Below are 20312 nucleotides of genomic sequence, written 5' to 3'. Positions count from 1 at the left end.
TTAGAAATCAACTTGATTTGAATATGCTGAAAGATAACTAATTGCCAATACGAGTCATTCTGACAAAAATTCCACAAATAGCACTCCAGGGTTCTAGTTAATTTGATAATAATCTTGCTATTTGTACATAGAACTGTAGCATAAATAAGATCATAAATTATATTAAGAATTACTTTATCAATGTCCTCTCCCAAAATCAATTGGATATCATTTGCATCAAATATTGTTATAGAAAGTCAATATGTTTTGACCCAGTTGGTTCCTTTCATTTAAGTTACTTCAGACCTAAGTGCTGAAACAAAATTATCTGCCTCTCAGAGGTTGCTGGCCCATAAGAAATTACTGAATTTTCTTTATCTACTTAGCATTATACGGCATATCCTTCTTTTCCTGAAATGGAATGGTATTCAATCAGAATGACCATAGATATGGCAAAGGAAGTCCACTCCATATCTGATGTTCTAAGTAGGGAACAGTTTATTGATGATAAATGTTCGAAGTAGCTCACTAGGTTCATTACTTCTTTTTCAGGATTTTCTTCTAAATATTTAATAGATACATACTTTATCTTCTAAAACATAACTACTACAATAATAGAAATTGTTAGAAGTGCATAAATGGCCCAGAGTACATTCTAAATATAATTCAAACATTCTGTTATTTCAGTAGTCATATTACTGATGAATATTTTCCATCTAAAAGCACCCCCATGCACATCTCCAGATATTCACCTCACCTTTGTTCTGATTCTGAAGGTGCCTGACCAGTATAAAAGACGGCTTGGCAAGGCATGCACAGACCTGCCAGACAACAGCAGTAGTGATCCTTTGTGAACTCGGAATGAGCCTTGAAGGGGAGAAATAAATCCTCCTCCAACCAAGAAAGATGCGAGCAAGGGGCTGTGGTGCTCATTTCAGAACTCTGTTATGACGGAAAAGGGAATCAGAAAGGTAGTCCTAAAAATGATTACAAGAAGATCAACTGTCCTAGTGCAAAACTAGTCTTATTGTCCATGGTTTAATAGAAGCTTGAAAAAAAGTCAGCTATTTTAAAAACCAGAGCATGCTCCTCAGCATTTGTTCACAGCTTGGATTTCTCATTTCTCTGCAATGAATCTTAATCACTGGGTTTACTGTCCCACTTTTTTCAAGTTCATTTCTTTCAATGTGAAATATATTTTTACACATTTACAATTATGCTCCCAATATTTAGATTAGGATTTATATTTGATGAGAAATTAGTTCTGGAGGTGACAGAAAAGACAGAAGCAGGTTTGACTGATTAATATGGAAATATTCTAATCTATAGAAACTTTACTATCTATTATAGACAAAAACTCATTTACTAAAACCTTCAGGAATATGCACTTGTCTCCCTCATAAAAAAGAAAAGAGATAAAATGTATTTTTAGATAAGTGCATTTAAAAACACTGTGTTGTTATTTTTCTCAATGTTTTCTATTTGGAAACAAAAATATAAAATTTATTTATTGAACACATTGATATTACATTTAAAAGCAAATCTAAAAGAAATCAACAATTCTGTTTAGACTTGGAATAAATTTCACAATCCTTTGAAATTAAAACACTAAAAACAATAGTATTAAATTGTAATTCAATGCAATAAGCCAGTATAAAAATTTTTATTTATATAAATGAAAACATTTATATGTAACCCAGCTTAAAAGCAATTTGAGACATTTGTGTTTCCCAATTTGTTTTGCTTTCTTGTATGTATTGTGTAATCCTAGACCTTTTTATATGTTTATTAAACGATTCACTGTTTTTTGTTTTTGTTTTTGTTTTTGTTTTCTTTTGAGACGGAGTCTCGCTCTGTCGCCCAGGCTGGAGTGCAGTGGCGCGATCTCGGCTCATTGCAAGCTCCGCCTCCCGGGTTCACGCCATTCTCCTGCCTCAGCCTCTCCGAGTAGCTGGGACTACAGGCGCCCGCCACCTCGCCCGGCTAATTTTTTTTGTATTTTTAGTAGAGACGGGGTTTCACCGTGGTCTCGATCTCCTGACCTCGTGATCCACCCGCCTCGGCCTCCCAAAGTGCTGGGATTACAAGCGTGAGCCACCGCGCCCGGCCGCACTAATTGTTTTTAAGACACTGCTATATAGTAATAGATCTGCGTAATAGTATATAATATTTTAAAAATTTATATGTACATTTATATACATGCATTTATGCAATCAGAACTTTGTGTCTGTATCTATTCCTTTCCTAGGAAGAATATAAATTATTTACGGAAAGGGGTCATGTTTTATAATTAATGACAATCCTGTGCTTAATGTCAGATAAGAAATGAAATTGGTAATGAAAGAAAGATTTCTTAGATTCCTTTCTTCATACAATAACAAATGAGAATGGCGTTATATGTCAATCCTATCCACCTGAAAGAGGAAGTGACAATCTTTGAAGATGTCTCTGCTACAAAACAGTAAGACATCTCCTTGGTGAATAAGAAAAGACAGTTTTTCTAAGCCACATGCATCTCTTTGTAATCAACAGTCTAACAATGAGCATCTGAGAAACAAGAGTTGTCAGAAAGGACTCTTATCAATTTAATCATTATCTATTCATTTATTATTCAAGGTTATCACAAAGCACAAGAATAACTTAAGATCAGAAAGGGTGTAAGCTATTTAAACATTTCCCATCTACTCCACATAATCTCAAGGCAGCACAACACAGAATGATGGCCTGAAGTGTTTAAAAGCTAGTGACTGTAGGCTTAAATGCAGGATGCTATGAGTTTCACATATATAAGACAATTCTGCAATAATCTAAAAACATGGACCCAGTGAAAAGAATACATGCCCTGGTATACAGATTTGCCATATGCAAACTGAAATAAATCTTGTATCTCCTACACTGAGACAGAAGGAAATTTTTAAAGCTCAGTATTAAAATTTAATTGGTAACTTTGACCTTGTGTGCCACTTTAGGTGAAAAATATTACACCAGTGCTCAGATTTTCTTGAGATTTATGATCTCATGTTCTTGAAAAAGGCCTAGCACCTCCACGTTCCTGAAATAATTGATACGTCTGCTACAAGTGTTATTTTCCTGATACCAACATCTGTCTTAGGAAGAAAAGTACAAACTGATGAAAATTCCCTGCTATATTTAAGAAATCCAAAAGAGCTACCAGAATTTGCATCTAATACATTACTATATTTATAAAAGCAGTCAAGATTATAAGTTGATACTTTTATTAGCACACAATAGAAGACAATAAAAAATAAAGAGCAAAGCCATTTGCAAATACTGTCTATAAAGATTAATCACAATTATGAATTAGGAGTGAATGATTTAAATGTGCTAACAAGCTACAATGCAAACCTACAGTTCACCCTTTCTTGGATTTGAATAAACCCCACAATATATGTTTTCAATATTGGGAGTTTTTCTTTGCTTCTTCATTACAATAACAAACACTAATAATTTCACCAAAAAAAAACTCTCAACTATCACAGTTGACTATGTTTATTGGTAAAGATAAGCAAAAGATCATGAAAGTCATTAGATTAAGGGGGAATAACAACAAATCTGAAAATGGCTGTGATTATGTAGCTTCTTATTTCAACAGAAATTCAACATAAAATTCAGGGTCTGTTTAATATTATTCTCCTTCACATGACAAAATGTCCAATATTAAAGAACATGCTCTAATATAAACTAGTTAATATAGTAATTGCTATACTTAACATTTACTATATACTGGGCACCTCTGAAAGTACTTTACTTGCTCTTTTGTTTCTTGAGATAAGGTCTTGCTCTGTCACCCAGGCTGGAATGTAGTGGTGCCATCACAGCTCACCAGAGTCCCAAGCTCCTGACTTCAAGTGATCCTCCCACTTGGCCTCCCAAAGTGCTAGGATTACAGGAATGAGCCACCATGCCTGGCCTACATATATTAGCTCACGTAATGCTCACAACAACAACGTAAGGTAGGTCCTCTTATTAATTTCCTTTTACAAATGAGGAAACTATGGCACAGAGAGAGGAGGGAAACTGCCGAAGTTCAAACAGCAAGTAAACAGCTAAGGCCAGTCCCAAGCTCCGGCAACATGGCTCAGAGCCATGCTTCCCACCACTAGACTATGCTGTGTTTCATTAGTATATCAGCAGGAGGAATTTAAAAAGAATGTCAATGCATACATAAAAACTGTATCATCACTTATTAATTCACGTAGCATTTATTAAGCACCTACTACCCATTGGACTATGCATTAAGTTCCTTTCCAACGCAAAAGGGCCATAGAGAATATATATAATATACCTTTGAACATGGCTCTGAAATTTGGACCTGGTGAAGTGGTTACACCTGGCCTCCTAAACTCTTTAATCAGTTGCTTTTATAACCTACTTTAAGTGAGGCCCTGCAAAGTCATGTATTGGCACTTGGAGATGTTAAGTAAATTAACTATAGGATAAAAAAACAGAGGAACTTCCATGGTAGAAATACTAACAGCAAATAATGCATTGTGGAAGCAGTTTGTCTACACAGACTCAACTTTACTGATCCCTTGTGTAAACATTTTGTCTGAAAATCTCTAAACAATAGCCACATGAGGATCAAGGCACGCTGGTCATCAAGCAAGGGTTAACTTTGAACAAAGAAGCTTTGCAACTAACCAGCAGAAAGAGGCAGAGATCCAAAAGTCAAGAAACTTTAAATACATAAGTCAAGCCTAAATCAAAAGACAGCTGTGGGAAGAAATAGGCTTACTATATCAGCAGCTTCAACAGGCAAGATCATCAAGTGTTTGGTTTTTTTATTTCCAAAACTATGGAAAACGGAAAAATACACTCATATACATTTATTATACGTAATGGAAAATTTTTTTTTTTTTTTTTTTTTTTGAGACGGAGTCTCGCTTTGTCTCCAGGCTGGAGTGCAGTGGCGCGATCTCGGCTCACTGCAAGTTCCGCCTCCTGGGTTCATGCCATTCTCCTGCCTCAGCCTCCCAAGTAGCTGGGACTACAGGCACCAGCCATCACCCTCCGCTATTTTTTTGTTTGTTTGTTTGTATTTTTAGTAGAGACAGGGTTTCACCGTGTTAGCCAGGATGGTCTCCATCTCCTGACCTCATGATCCGCCTGCCTCGGCCTCCCAAAGTGCTGGGATTATAGGCGTGAGCCACCGCACCCAGCCACGTATGTTCTTACAAACATAACATACAACAGCACTTCTCTTGTAAGTTTATTCTTCATGAAGTTCTAAAGTCTTTGGACAAATAGAAAAACAAAACAAAAAAACTGTACCTATACAAAGCCATCACCTTTAGGATAAGGGAGTATAAATTTGTTTTATTGTTGTTCTACTTTGCCATATTTATAATCTGTGAATTTACTAATCTAAATAATGTAAGGGATTCTAGAAAATTTTGGCTATAAATGGTTGAGTCAAATATGTTCCTATTGACACACTACAAATATAAAAATGCATTTCCCTGAGGGGAGAAGAAAGAAAAAATACATTAAAAAATAACATTTATAAAGGTTAAGTAATTTTTCTGAAACAGCGATATTATAACTCACACAAAATAAGACAAAAATATTATGTTCACAGTCATATACTCCTACTGAAAATAACAGAGAAAGTCACTTCTAAATATTATTGCAGGGAGTCCTCTGCAAAGGATATTCTCTTGGGAAAGTCAGAACTATTAAAAAGTAAACCAGAACCCCTGTTTTTTTAATGGCTTCAAATTTGTTCTGTAGTTAAAAGATTTAAACTAGTCTCAGGACACCAGTGAAGCAATTTCTAGCCAGAGGCAACAAAGCTCCTATAAATCTTAAATAGCTCATAAACTAGCAAGGCTATCATGGGTGTGGTTTCAGTTATAAACTATAATGCTTTGAAAACTAAACTTTACAACTAGGTGAATACCACTTAGGATGGGAAAACAAAATGAAACACATAGTCCAGATTATTTTCCAGCAAAGCTACTCTATTTTTCATGTTCTCCTTGGTTTATCATCAAGTTCATGTATTTGGAATCCTTTAACTGTGAACACCTTTTACTCACAACAAAAGGATCACATACATAAAAAATCTTTGGTAATTAAACTGTGGAAGGAAGGCATTGCATAATGGATGAAAAATAATTATACTAACATAATGACAGGGCAAATCTCACAATGCTAAATAGAAAACAACTGAACGTTTTCTGCAGACAAATAATTGGTCTCCGGAGAGGAAACTTGTCACAAAGTCCCCAAAAAACATGCTGCTATTATAAAATAGCATGGATATAGAATTAAGAAATTTTCTCAGATGGGGGGTGGGTACCAGTTGTCTGGTTTATGCTCTCCCCTACTTACTTAGAAAACAGTAGTTTTTAAGTGCCAGCTAGCTGGTTGGTTTTCTTATTAGATTTACAAAGGAACACAGGGAGGGTGCTGGATATGTGAGCATTAACCAGGCACCCTGAGGCTGTTCAGTAAGCAAATAACCAGCTCAACTGCTGACTGTGGAAAGAGTGCAATGCTGGTGGTTGCTGGTAGTTACTCGTGTGAATGATTTACACGTTAGACCGTGACCTCCTGGTCACACATTATACACCAAATTATGAGGAACAAAGGCCAACAATATGCCTGACTTTCCACAGCAACTCCCATTTACTTTCATAAGCACTTAGCGGAAGCCATGATTATGGAAGGTTTAATCAGAAACACACCTGGATCCACCTGTTTAGGAGTTCTTCGCAGTCCATTGGTTCGTTTCTGTGCAGAAAAGTAAAACAAAGCAAAATAAATATGTGTTGGTAATTTTGCACTATTAAATTATATTACTACTGGCACTTTGGAAAGCAAATGAATGTTGCACATTTTCCAGTTAAAAGTATGACTAAATTTGATCAGAATATGGTTTTAAAGTTTGTTTTATAATTTAACCTTTTTGTTTTTCTAGTAAGCCTTCCACTTGTATATCATTACACTTGATAAGTTGTTGGTAACTTATAACAGTAAGAAAAAAAAATCTTTTTGGTTGCCAACTCCAAATATTGGGACTCAATTTATTAAGTCATAGTGACGATGGACAGAACAAAGCCCAGCAGCCATCTTGGTTAGAATATGTTCCCAGCCAAGACATATGAGCAATAGCCTTAAACTGATCTCCTAAAACTCTAACTCAGCTATTTATGGGGCCTCACAGACCAGACTGAAGAAGGTATACAACCTCAAAACAAAGATCTGAAGCTCTGATTTTAGCCAACACTTAAATGAGAATAGTGTTTTAATTATAGACCAGTTGTATCTGAACACTTTAAAAAACGAAACAGACATGCAGCTTGTGAATCATAAAAATGAATTCTTATTATAGAAAATGAATCTGTAAGAAAACAACTTTGCATTACAAAAATTACAGATGAAATACAAAACAAGAGATTTTAAATCTATGAAAATGCATGGTTACATATTTTATTTCTAAAGCATTAAACTCATTCCCACCTAATAACTACAGTAATCTCACTAATTAAGAAGGGCTTGATTTCACTTCTTTATTATGCAACTGGATGAAATGCTGAGTCTATGACTATCATACAATCTAGATTTTCACAAAAGCAATTTTCTTTTTATGTGTTGGGGTTTGTATCTGTGTGTGAAGACTTGGTTTCATTCAGAGCACACTTGGCTGTGCTAAGCACACATTAGCCATGGATTTCTCTCAGGGTTCTTTCTGTTGTTTTCATTCACAAGTTAAATGGATGAAATGAGGTTTTTTTCCAGCCTTCCTAAGGGCCTCAAAGTCATATCCAGCAGACTCGCAGGGTTCTCAGGTAAAAGCAAATTGCAGAAATTTTTAAAATGTAACTTTGGTTTTTACTCCAACTACTTTCAACATGGATTTGTAAAAGACTGCTAGGATCATTAAAATCAGCATTGAAGCTATGTCGAGCAAGATGGATAGCTGCACTAGAAAAGCTATAACAAGAGTCATTGTGAGTGAAAGGAAAATTTTGCTCTAGATTTGTTGGTAGCCAAGGCACAAAAATTGGAAGCATAATGAGTTACAGACTCATGTCTGATAATATGAAAGAACACTAATTTAAAGAAAAATTATTTTCTGTCTGAAATTTTATAATTTAGAGGAACTCTATATAAACAACATCGAACAACACAATTGACAGTATTTTCAACAGGAAATTATTTAATGATGGGCAACTTGCTATTTACCTCCTACATATCCCATCATCTTAATGCACAATAGAAGCTGTCTTTCTACTGATTTTATACCTACTACTATCAAAGTACTAGGAAGCCAAAAAAAATGAATTTAACTCTTTGGTTTGATTCCTGGAATGCCTAAATTAGTCCCATGTAGGAACTATAAACTTAAAATGTGAAAAGGGGACACTGACTTCAAGAGCAACTCTGTGTTCTTACACCTTGAATTTAGAATTGAAATAGGCTACACATTGCAAGTATTAAGAGAATGGATTCTAGAATAATACTCCCTAAGTTCAAATTCAGTTTGAACACAAACAGTTAAGTTTATATCTCTGTGCCTGTTTTCTCATCTATAAAATGGAGATAATACTAGCACCAACTTCATAGGTTTTGCAGTGAGAATTAAATGAGTTAATTTATCTTCAATGCTTGGCGCAGTTACAGCCACATGGTAAGGATTAATAAGTGATAGATTATTAGCTTTTTGTTATTTTAAATGTTTAAATTCACACAAAGTAATTCTTCTACTCTTTTGGTGCCTTACTACTTACACTTCAGGTTCTTCCTCCTGAAAATCCACTGAAAATCAGTCACTCTGAAAACAGAAACTTTCCTACAGGAAGGGTGTGCAGTGGAATAAACTATGAACTGGTGTATTTAGAAAATAAACATAGGAGAAATTTTCACCTCCCTAAACCAACTGCATTTGGAGAGGCTAAGATTTTTTTATACTTTAAAAGAACCTAAAAAGTATTTTATATTGAAAAACCTGGAGATGTTTAGCAGATATTTTGAACAATTTTAAAGTGCAAATTTCATTTGTCATTCTGTCATCTCTATGCCTATACTCCCCTCCCCAGTCTATATTCTCAAAAGTCTATGACGGAGCTGGACAGGCCCTTGTCCCCAGCAGGAAGAGAAGGGAAAGGAGGAGAGGGCACATCTAGTAGCCACCCCTGGAGCTCTCAGTTACAGCCTCACACCACCATGAGAATCAGTCTCCACGACCTTCTCAGTCTCCTTTGATCTACCTAACAGTGGTGGGCTGGGGAGGTGGGGGTGGGGGTGGGGGGGCAGGAACCAAACAAACTCAATTCTATAAGCACTTGGCAGTTATTTCTTGCCTCATTACCATTACCTTACCTTTCTTTCCCTCTAAAAAAAAAATGGATTTAATGTAGCTAAATAGGTATGCAATGATAAACTTGCTTCTTGGAGCCAGAGGAGCTTTCTGAAGGTCCACTCCAGAATGGGATGTGAGATGAACAGCCCAGGTATGGTTATGGATGCCCCACGGATCCTGTGACTAGTGAAAACTGACCTACCTCGCAAATAAAGTGCAAAATTAAAAATAAAAAATTCACAATCATAACTATTGAAAGGGAAGCAGAGGAGGCCTATAAACTGGTACATGGAGAGAAAGGTCTTCAAGAGAGGAGAAAAAATAAAAATCACAGAGCTTACAAATTACAAAAGTGCTTCACTATTTACTTATGAGAAGATTCCTGAGCAGCATACAATCATTTGCCTTGGAGAGTGAACACACCTGGTATAGGGTGAGAGCTGCTTCTTAATATTAGTTTGCTATATTGCTCCCTTAAAACAAACTCAAGTTTCCAAATGGATTGACTAGCCTCAGAGCTTACTATAATCCTCCATCCACACAAAATAGAGATTTTTAGTACAGTCACACAGTAAATAAAAGTTATATTGAAGAGTGAAACAAGTCACTAAAAAACTGATGTTATATATTTTTAAAAATCAATGTGAAAATTAATTTCTTGCATCATAGGCTTACGTGTAATTTAAAAAGTATAAAAGTGCCTGTGAGAATTATTTAGTATCACATGAAAATTATTACCCACTTCTTATTGGCATATTTTCTTTCTGTAAGTACACCCACTTCGCATTACTTAATTAAAATAAAATGAAACCATCTTCCCTGGAAAAAATAATACATATATCTAAAAGGATAAGTGTTAAGTAACACTGAGTTAAAGTTCAGAACTCTACAAGGTTTCTGTCTCAATAATATAATAATAGCAGGAGAAAGTGAAAGAAGGCTGCTTTGCAAGATCCTTGGCACTGCTGGAAGAATCCTGACAGCCCTAATGAAAAATCTTACCTGTCAATGAAACACTAAAGGAACTCTTTGGTTAATTTATTTTAGCTCTAAAGAAACTCATATGGCCTATTAAAAAAAATCACCTTGTTATGCATTCTTTGGTCTAGACTTTAGGTTTTAAAATATAATCAACAGATGCACTGATTTAGGTGCATATGAGCCTCTTTATATCACGCTCTTGATATCCTGTATGTTCAAATTATGTACTTATGCAAAAAGTAGAGACAAGCACCTCTTATATTTTGCTGTACTTTTTCTTATTTTTACTAGATGTTAGATTAAAAACATACTAATATCACTTTTAAAGAGAGGTTTTAAGCGTTAGATGTTAATTTACAAATCATAATTTTCATCATTATTATTTTGAAATTTTCAGATTACTGTACTTTTAGTTCATATAACTAATAACATATAGTTTGTATTTTATTGTTCTATGATTTCTAAAAATGTTTCGCTATGGCCATTTGTGGGAGGGGCAGACAGGTAAGAAATCTGTTATTTTTGGTTGAAAGCCAACGCAATGATTGTCTGGGAACCATTAAAATCTTTTCTGTCTGAAATTTTGTAACTTTGGGGAACTCTATATAAACAACATCAAACAACACCATTGACAGTATTTTCAACAGGAAAGTATTTCATGATGGGCAACTTGCTATTTACTTCCTACATATCCCATCATCTTTTGTATTTTTTTAAATAACCTTTTTTTTTTTTTAAGTAACTTTATTCTGAGAGGTAACATGGATTACATACTTCTAAGCCATTAGGAGACTGTGTTAAACCAAAAGGAAATGTTACCAGATCTTGATTTGATCAATAGGACGTGATAATCATCATCTTTCTGCTCTAATGGAAAAGTACTAGAAACATGGAACCATAATCTTAGATGAACAACGTTAGAATTTGCACTAATTCTACGGAATTTCAGTAATTTGGCAAATGTCGGGCAGTGACACAACATTTCATGACAGGGGACGCATCTACCAACTTCTGGCGATAAGGGCCACCCTTCCCTCTGTACTTCCAGTCCCATTTCATACACAGTCTTTGATTAAACATTCACATTTTTTCTCTACCTAAGACCTTCAGACAGTGACTGTGAAAATTCCTTGGATTTAACTTTTGCATTTTGTTCACAATCACTTGGTTGTTCCCTCTGTTTCTGTTTATTTCTATTTATTTTTAAAGGCACATTTAACAGTGTAAAAGCTCAAGCCTGGTTAAGTTAGCAAACAACTTGAAATGCAAAGATTATAAAAAATATTTAAAATGTTAATCTTACCTCTGGTGGTTTGAGTGTCCCTTGTTCTGAAAGAAATGTAAAAATTGGCATTGTCAGTGTAAAGTTATTTTGTTTGGTTAGCAACCTTAGCTTTCTCTGCAGAGTGGTAAAACACCACTGCTTTGTTTTCTTAACTGATACCTGTAATGTATTTCCGCCGTCCCTCAGGCTGGGCTAGTAATTATTTTGCAGCCTTGGTTCTCTTACCCTATTGGCTTGTCAGGAAAGTGACTCACAGTTTTAAATGACTTCTAGGTTATGCTTAACTTTTTTCCATTGTTTATTAAGCAATGTCAGTTCTACCACATAAAGCTCCTTAAAACAGGGGCTTACACTACATTTATATGCATGAGAGAAAGCTAAATGCAACCTTTCTTTCAACATATCTCGTTTTAAGAATCTAAAAACACTAAGCCTACAAAGGTACCGCATTGACTATTTGTAACCATTGCAAATTATACACAGTACAACATTTCGTGTGAATTGCTTTTTGTTAAGTGGCTATAACTTTTATTTTTAATTTTGGGAGAAATACAGTTTGATTTAAAGATGGAATTTGAAACTGAGTCAGGATTGATTTTAATGCTAATTTTCTTTTCATATTTAGTTTACCTCCAGAAATAGGAAGAACAATTCCTTCATTACATTTCAGTCCCTGTAAATGCCTAACAGTTATAAGGGCCCTGAGATCTTCAAATGCGCGCTATGGTAGAAGAGCAAAGGATTGTTCTGGGGATAAGGGCGCACACAGCACTTGGAAAACTGGTGGGCAGCGTCTTTGCCTCCCTTCCCCATACCCAGGAGCACTTATACATGTTCTAACTTCTCCAGACAGGAAATCCCTCATCATCATAAGCCCAGGCCTATACTGTCCCCATCCAAAATGATCCTCTAAAGAAGCATCTGAAAAGATGTCACAGAGAGACATCAGGAGAGAAAGAGCAGGCCTAAGTGGGAGCTCTGTAGGATGTTTCTTTAAGAGATTCTAAGAAGCTCCCAGCCAGAATTGAAAGGGGAAAACTCCTGCCAGGACACCTGACTAGCTGCCACAGATTGCTTTACACAAGAAGATTGCCTGGGGCATGGAACAGGAGGTTGGTTCGTTTTTTCTTTTCTCTCTAGCTTTTTTTTTTTCTTTTTTTTTTCTTTTTTCAAGGAATACTTCTGATTAATAGAAATGGAAGATCCATGGGCAGAAAGTCACCTTCAGAAGAAAAGCTAAGTCCTCATCCCTTTGTCAATTTCAAACCCTATCACCTTGGCTTTCACAAATAACTGCCTTCTATGAAGGCATCTTTGCTAGCCCTGAAATCAACCTTTACAAAGGAGTATTCCTGGACAAAAAGTTACTTCATTTCTTCTTTTCCTCCCTATTGGAAACACATAATGTTTCAGAAGAAAGATCACCCAAGAGCGCTGGTTTGGGAAGAGGTTCTACAAAAGTGCCATTTGGCTGGCCCAGGCTTAGAACCCAGGTTAGGGGAACTTAGGTTCTTAACAGAACAGCTGTGAGACTTGCTTCACTGGTTTGCCCAGAAAGACCTATATATACCAGAATATCCCTATTCCCCTACTGGTGAGTTAGAGCCCGAACTGAGAGTCATAAACTGCAGGAAGCACTAAACAGTGGCAGCAGTTTAAGTTTTCTATCCAACAAGACTGAGGAAAGCTTTCTACACGAGCTCCAAAATCGGGGAAACCTCAGCTCTTTTGGGTTCAGTGTTCATAAATGAGTGTGCACCTGAATTTCAATTCAAAAATAATTATTTTTTTCTGATTCTTCCCATAGGAGTGTTTTTAGGTCCTTGCTAAGTAAGTCTTTTACAACATACTTTAAATGTATTGTTCGTTGCATAAAACCTATGATAACCCCGTGAGTCAGTAGTTGTCACACCATGTTCCATGAGGGTTCTCTGAGTGACCCCCAGAAAGAGGAAACAATGGTATTTATGGTGGTCAAGTATCTACGGAGACAGTTGCACCTCTTCCTCAGAGGAGCAGATCCAGGAACAGAAGTCCTGCATTTACAGGCTCTTCATATCTTGTGCAGGGTTTGGCTGCCAGGCGGCCAGCTCTTGGCATAAGTGAGGATCCATCATAGAACACCAGAGGCTGTGAGACCCAGACACAGCACTGATGAGACTGGTACAACATTGGGAACAAACTAGACTCAGCTGTCTACCTTACTCAGCTATCCCTCCTTTACTTCCTCCCTTGTCATTGTCTCCTGCTTTCTTCCTCTGGTGTCTCATCAAGAGAAGCAACTTTCCTCATATTTCTGATTGGGTGCTTTAAGAAATGCTCTACACAAAGCCTCCTCTGTGTAACCCAGATAGGAAAAATTGAAAAAGGGCTTTGTGCTGGATGCAACTCCAAGGGCATGAGTCCTTTAGTAGGGCTTCCCCTCTGCCTTTCTCCTTGCCATCCCTTCCTGTCCTAATGGCCACCACATTCACCCTCTGCCAAGGAGAGGCCTGCTGCATTTATGGATACGGCATAGAGCTGTTTGCACTCTGATCTGATCATGCTGAGTGTACCACATAAATAGCAGCTCCTGGAAGTCTGTTTTTATTTAATCATGTTTCATGGTAGGATTCTGTAAATTTTCTAAGAATAAGGCAAAAGCCAAAGGAGTATCAGTAACTCTTAGAATCTGCTGAGTTCAGAAATTCTTAGCCAGGCTCCTGTATTTATGCTTTTGTGCCTGTGACAGTGGCTATACCATTAAACAGACTGCCTCCCTTATAAACACAATCTAAACTGTCATACCCACACTAATGCAATAGCCTATTCACTGACACTAAAATAATAGTAAGGAGAGAAAGGAAAACCCAACTGCAACACTGAAAATACATATATTTTTCAAAGTAAAGCTTCATTCTGGCTGGAAAAATGGAATAAGAAACCTTTTTGTATGAAGTATTCTATGGAAAAGTTTCTCTAAGTTTTGAAGCCTGCAACCCCATTTTTACTTCCTTTGGGTATCCACCTGAAACTACTATGGTGGGCACTTGGATCTCTAGAAAACTCTGTTAATGCCTTAGTTCTGCAATAGAGCTGAGATAATTAGGGCTGATTATCATCAAATCTATTTTGGCTGTACTCTGACCTAGAAGAAAGGTTGGCTGCTGGTTGAGATGGGATGAAAAAGTCTCTCTTTCTGTGTCTCTCTTTTTCTCCTGGGAACTTTCTTAGGATTGTAATTCAATTCTTCAAGTTTCCAAAAGTTTTTAATCCTCAACTTATATTTACCCTGCAGCCTACTTCTCAGGTTCCTATTGATAAACTATAAAACGTTCTTCCCCTTCAAGAACCTTTCTAGATGGTGACTCATGGGCCCTCAAGGAGTTTATACCTTGCATTCTTTCATCCTGTCCCAACTGGCTTCATATAATTCTGAGAAGTGGTGTTACTGAGGTGCTTGGAGCCTTTGTAGAACTCCATCTTCAATGCCAGCACAGAGCTCAATGTGCATTATTGGTGCAAGAGAAACAATTTTTAAGAAAGCTTTAAATTTCAAGTGAATATTTAAACAATTTTCACTTGTTTAAATATAAAATTCAGTCCTATTTTGTTTTTCAATATAAGTGGCTCTCAATTCATACATTATTGCACAATTTGCTTTGTATCTTATCTGAAGTTCTATTCAGACTAAACAAATCAATGTCCAGTAAGACCACCTGTCTCAACAGGGGCCACAGAAAACTAATTACCAGTACAGTTTTTGAAGGTACCCTATCATCATGACTAAAGTGCTATTTCTGTGAGACATTACAACTAAAAAACGGTTCGACTGATCAAATTTTCGAGAAAGTTCACTTTCACAAATGTTATGTTCACTACTCAGATATACAGCAATGTTTTAAAAAGAAAATAAAGCAAACTTTAAACTATAAATAATACTTAGAAAGAAGCTTTGATTTCAAGTCTTTTTGGGGGCTCTAATAGGAATACAACCATATAATAGATTCCAATTCACATTAATAATTATTAATGTACCATTAAACTGACCCAAACTGATGGAAGGAATAATAACTACTCAAGTATAAAACTGTCTTTATGAGTTTTAAGTAATATTATGCAGAACTAAAGTCATTTTTGGTTATGAAATCAATGATCAATCTTCAGTTCACATAAAAGTATGTGATAAAATGCCTAGCAGTAGAAGGCTGAAATAAAATTGTATCCTGAAAGCTTATCTTTTATGCTAAAATATACAATATGATTTATAAAGGAGCCCGGTTCAGATACCAATGTGGGTGCAGGTTCTAGGTAGCAGTCTCTCAGTTTTAAACCACTAGGATACCACAGCAACGTCCTTCCAATTAGGAGTGGCTATGGCAGCAGCAGGAGCAGCAGCTGGCCTAGATAAAAGTGCAATTAAACAGATAAGCAAATGGGGATCTGCTTCAGTTAAATATTAGGGCAGCTGAGGCTTGCATTCTCACTAAAGGAAAAGATGCATTATACCAAAGTCGTTTGCTCCAGCAATATTTGCTTTCCAATGTTACTTTGTTTAAACTGAGAGGATGCAAAGCAAGCTATATTGGTCAATGTCAGAGTAAGAACGGGGGACCAAAGGGGCTTAGTCATGTAGTATAGTGGGGGGAAAGCAAATGTCCACAAAGGTTGCTGTCTGGGATTAGACCTTCGTGGTGATGTACTGTGAGAAGGAAACAACACCCTAAAATTACATTAGCTTTGCAGTGACTTGTTCAGAGAAGCTTGCATAGTGGAGTTCATACCTATTCATTATTAAGGTTGGAAAGTTTTGGCATGCACTTCAGAGCTCCTGTATGTGTTGATCATTGAGGTTGCCATAGTGAATGTGAAGAAGTCAACTCAAGTTCAGGGAAAAGGAGAGTGGAACTGCCTGCCCTTTATATCCATGCAAATCCTCAAGTGTTAAGACATAAACTAATCATCCAACATTCAAATTTGTTTCCAAGTTGCATGGTTTGTCTTATTAACAAAATAAACTTAACACATCTTTTTTTCATACTTCAAATGTACTTGAGTTAATAATCTGTCATAATCATATATTAATACAAATGAGGTGCTTCATTCAGAAATACACTGCATTTTTGTCAAGTAATTATCATTTCCAGGGTGAATGAAGACTAGATAAATTTAAGGGATATAGAGCATGAAATATAAAAAGTTTTCCAACCCAAGGAAGACAACATCCAAAAAGGGCTAACTTGTACAAAAAGAAGTGTTAAGAGATACTTCAAATGCTTAATAATATTTAGTCACATCCTATAACACCACTAAAAATTACATTCTCATCGAAATAGTCCTATTACGGGAAAAAGCAACAGCAACTTGATATTAAGTGCCACTCCTCTGAACTTGGTACTAAGGGGTGGACACAAAAGATGAGAAACATATTCCGAACAGCAAAGGAGCATATAATCTAACAGGGGTAGAGACAGACACCAAATAGTCCATGTGTTTCATTACACTGCCCAGCTTCCCTTGTAGTTAGGTTGAAGCCATGTGACTAGTTTTAGCCAATGGACTTGATAAAAAATGGCACTGCTTGCCTCTAGGCTATGGGTCTGTAAATCAGCAACCCTAGAACCCATGTGTCAAGTTGGCAAAGTCACAAGATCAAACTGATCTGGGTTCCCTGATTAGAAGGGAGCTACTCTGAAGAGCCACTGAACCCACAGTAAACAGTGCATGTGTGAGAAATAAACTTTTATATCTTAAAGCCAATGGGACCTGGGGGTTTGTTAGTTACCACAAAACAGCCTAACCTTGGCAAATGCATAAAGCCTATATAGAAATAATTAGAGAACAATTTAATTCAGGCTACCATTGGATGGTCAAGGTACGGTTAATGATTGGCAAAGAGTTTGGACAGAAAGTCATGAAAGGGTGGTCCTTGGAACTGTTCAGAGAAAAGGGAGCATGTTTCAGGGAGAGAAAATAGTAAGAGCCAAGTGAGAACTCTAACAATTGGATTGACTGGATCAGGGAGTAGACTTTTTCAGAAAGGGAGGCATTTTTGTCATCAGGCGTTCTGTGAATTGCTTCATTTTCTTGCTGCTTATTAACCTAACCCAGGTGTCTCCTCTCAAAGGCCTAACAATCGATGCTTAGGCCATGAGCCTTTCCTTGCAAAATACCAGAAAGGAATCTGAAAGGTCTACCTAATTTTCTATCTTTCATTCATAAAGTACCAGCCAGGGGACTCAGGTAAGGTTTTTATTCCCCTTTTCCACAATCTAGTCAAGCTCTAGTCTCTACGAAGGTGGAACCAAAACTGTACAATCCCCCACACTCTTCTGTTTCTGATTCTAAGATTATAGTGATCCTCAGGGCCCAGAAGCCCTGCTGCACTACAGTGGTACTCATTTGTCTGTCCATTTGTTGATCCATTCACTCACTCAACCATTCCCCACTACTTCCTTGAGGTCAAAACACCAATTAGGCATGGCTTCTATCATTGAGAGGCCTGCAGTCTAATTGAAGAGATGAACATAGAGTCAATTATAATAAATGTGATAAAAGTAAACATATGATGTCAGGGGGAGCACAGAGTACGGACAGACTAATAAAGCCCAGGCATTAGGAGTGTCAGAAAAGGTTTTCAAAGTGGGGGCAACATTTGCATTGAGTTTTTAAAAATGAACATTAAGTTTACTAAACAGAAAAGAGAAGGAAAGACAGTAAAATAGAAAAAAAAATACATGTAGATACACAGACATAAAAAAAGTGGTTGGAGAACTGTGAGTAGTTAAAGAGAGTTGTGTTATAGGTTGGAGGATGGGAGGAAGTGGTAAAAAATGGGCTGTACAAATTACTCAGAGCTTTGTAGGCCATATTGGAAAGTTTGGACATTATTCTGTAAGAAATGTAAAGTACAGTATGTGAAAGAGTGAAACCATCAGACTTAATTCTAATGAAGATAATTTTATAAATTATATAAGAATAAGATTAAGAGCAGGGAGGAAACTTTTGAGTTGTTCAAGCAAGAGACAATGAGATTTTCTTGTATATCAACACCATTATCAATGCATTCTAGAGAGACTTAGGAGGAGAGCTAAGAAGAACAGGAAAGGGAATAATGATGAGGAAGAGGCTGACACCCAGGTCTGTGTGAGTGTTTGGATGGTGGGCCTTTAACTAAGACAAGGCATAGGAGAGGGAAGTTTGTGGTAAGGACTAATGAGGTTGATTTTAGTTATGAGACATTTGAGGTCACTGCAAGACGCATGGGAGAGGATACGTAAGGAGAAGATGGAAATTTAAAATCCATACTTCAGGAGAGAAGTCTTATGCACAGATAGACCTTTATCTACCTGGGGTGTGGGTTGTAGCTAAGCCAGGAAAGTCAATCAGATTTCCAAAAGATGGCATGGGGGCATGATGCATTGTGATGGATAGCATCAAGGAGGATGATTAGCAGTGTTAAATGAAAGAGAAAGGTCAAGTAAGGTAAGGCCTAAATGTGATGTCCTATGGATCTGCCTGCTAAAACGTAGAGTAAAAGATTATCTACCTCTCATTGAGCCCCTGAGTTACCCTGTCATTTTGTACAACTAGTGCCTCTTCTCCACTTGACTATCCCTTTCTATAAACAAGTCTGATGTTGAATAAAGATAGCATGCTCCCCCTCTTAAATTTTCTCTTTTATTATTTTTAATTGACACATTCAAATCCAGAGGTTTTAAAATTTTTTGTCCTGCTTTGTAATCAAGTACATAACAAAGTTTAGAGAATGATGCTACTTTTTAATCAATGATATCTGTATAAGTAAGCATTATCTACAATCTGCAGGGAACCAACAGTATTACACATATTTATGGGGTACCGTGTGATATTTCGATATATGTATACAAAGTGTTACAACCAAATCAAGATAATTAGCATATCTATCACCTCAAACATTTATCATTTCTTTGTGTTGGGAATATTCAAAATCTGCTCTCCCAGCTATTTGAAAATATACAATAAATTGTTGCTAATTATAGTCAGCCTATAGTGCTATAGGACATTATAACTTTTTCTTCCCATCTGGGTGTACTTCCGTATCCATTAACCAACCTCTGCCTACTCCCCTTTTTGGAATTGCCTTTCACGCCAGCTATCCAATGTTTATAACAACTCCTACTAGTCACAGCTTTCTGGATCACAAGTAGACTCCTGACCCACACTGATCCAATCAGGATCTCTTTTTGTCGCTTGACAGTATGGTTAGACTGTGTTAAACATTATTGCTATAAAGCTCTGTAAAGTATGGGTGAATTTCAAACCGCCTATGATTTAATATTATGGGGGAGTCTGATTTATGTAAACATTTGAGTTTGTCTTAAGTCAGTAGTGCTCACTTGCTTTCAATTTGGCTGTTGAAATGATTTCCCTCAAAGTCAAGTTCTGTTGATATCATATCGTACTCTTCTCCATGCAAAAGCCCTATTCAAGTAAACTATGTCTCCATCCCCTGGATATATCTTATCCCTTTTCCTGCCCTCCCCTACAACCGCATTTCCCCCAAACCCTATGCCAGTCATGAAAAACTATATTACTGAACTGCAGCAAGCAATTATTCCTGGATGCCCAAACAAAGGATCACACAAGACTTAAGTCAATGTTGAGCTTGAGAAGCTGAGAATCAGCTCATAAAGTCTAGCTTGCCCAAGACTTCAAAATAGTACCTACTTTACCACACTCACATCAGACCTACCAAGCTCAAACTCACACTCTACCCAC

The 20312-nt window shown here is 36.7% G+C and overlaps 1 protein-coding gene across 2 annotated transcripts in view; it reads right to left on the bottom strand.

Annotated features, from left to right (window-relative positions):
• VAV3 (vav guanine nucleotide exchange factor 3) overlaps positions 1-20312 on the bottom strand; it is a 417957-nt gene that overhangs the window by 104754 nt on the left and 292891 nt on the right. For both annotated transcript variants that reach the window (XM_032155203.1, XM_032155201.2), the window contains exons 18-19: positions 11592-11617; positions 6690-6735 (exon numbers count right to left, since the gene is read on the bottom strand). In XM_032155203.1, the coding sequence (XP_032011094.1) occupies positions 6690-6735; positions 11592-11617 (72 nt within the window). The remainder of the gene's footprint in view (positions 1-6689; positions 6736-11591; positions 11618-20312) is intronic.

The sequence above is a fragment of the Hylobates moloch genome, unplaced genomic scaffold (assembly GCF_009828535.3).
Source record: "Hylobates moloch isolate HMO894 unplaced genomic scaffold, HMol_V3 SCAFFOLD_5, whole genome shotgun sequence".
Classification (NCBI taxonomy): domain Eukaryota; kingdom Metazoa; phylum Chordata; class Mammalia; order Primates; family Hylobatidae; genus Hylobates; species Hylobates moloch.
The sequence above is the reverse complement of the archived record's forward strand: the minus strand, read 5'-3'. Positions and strand labels throughout refer to the sequence as shown.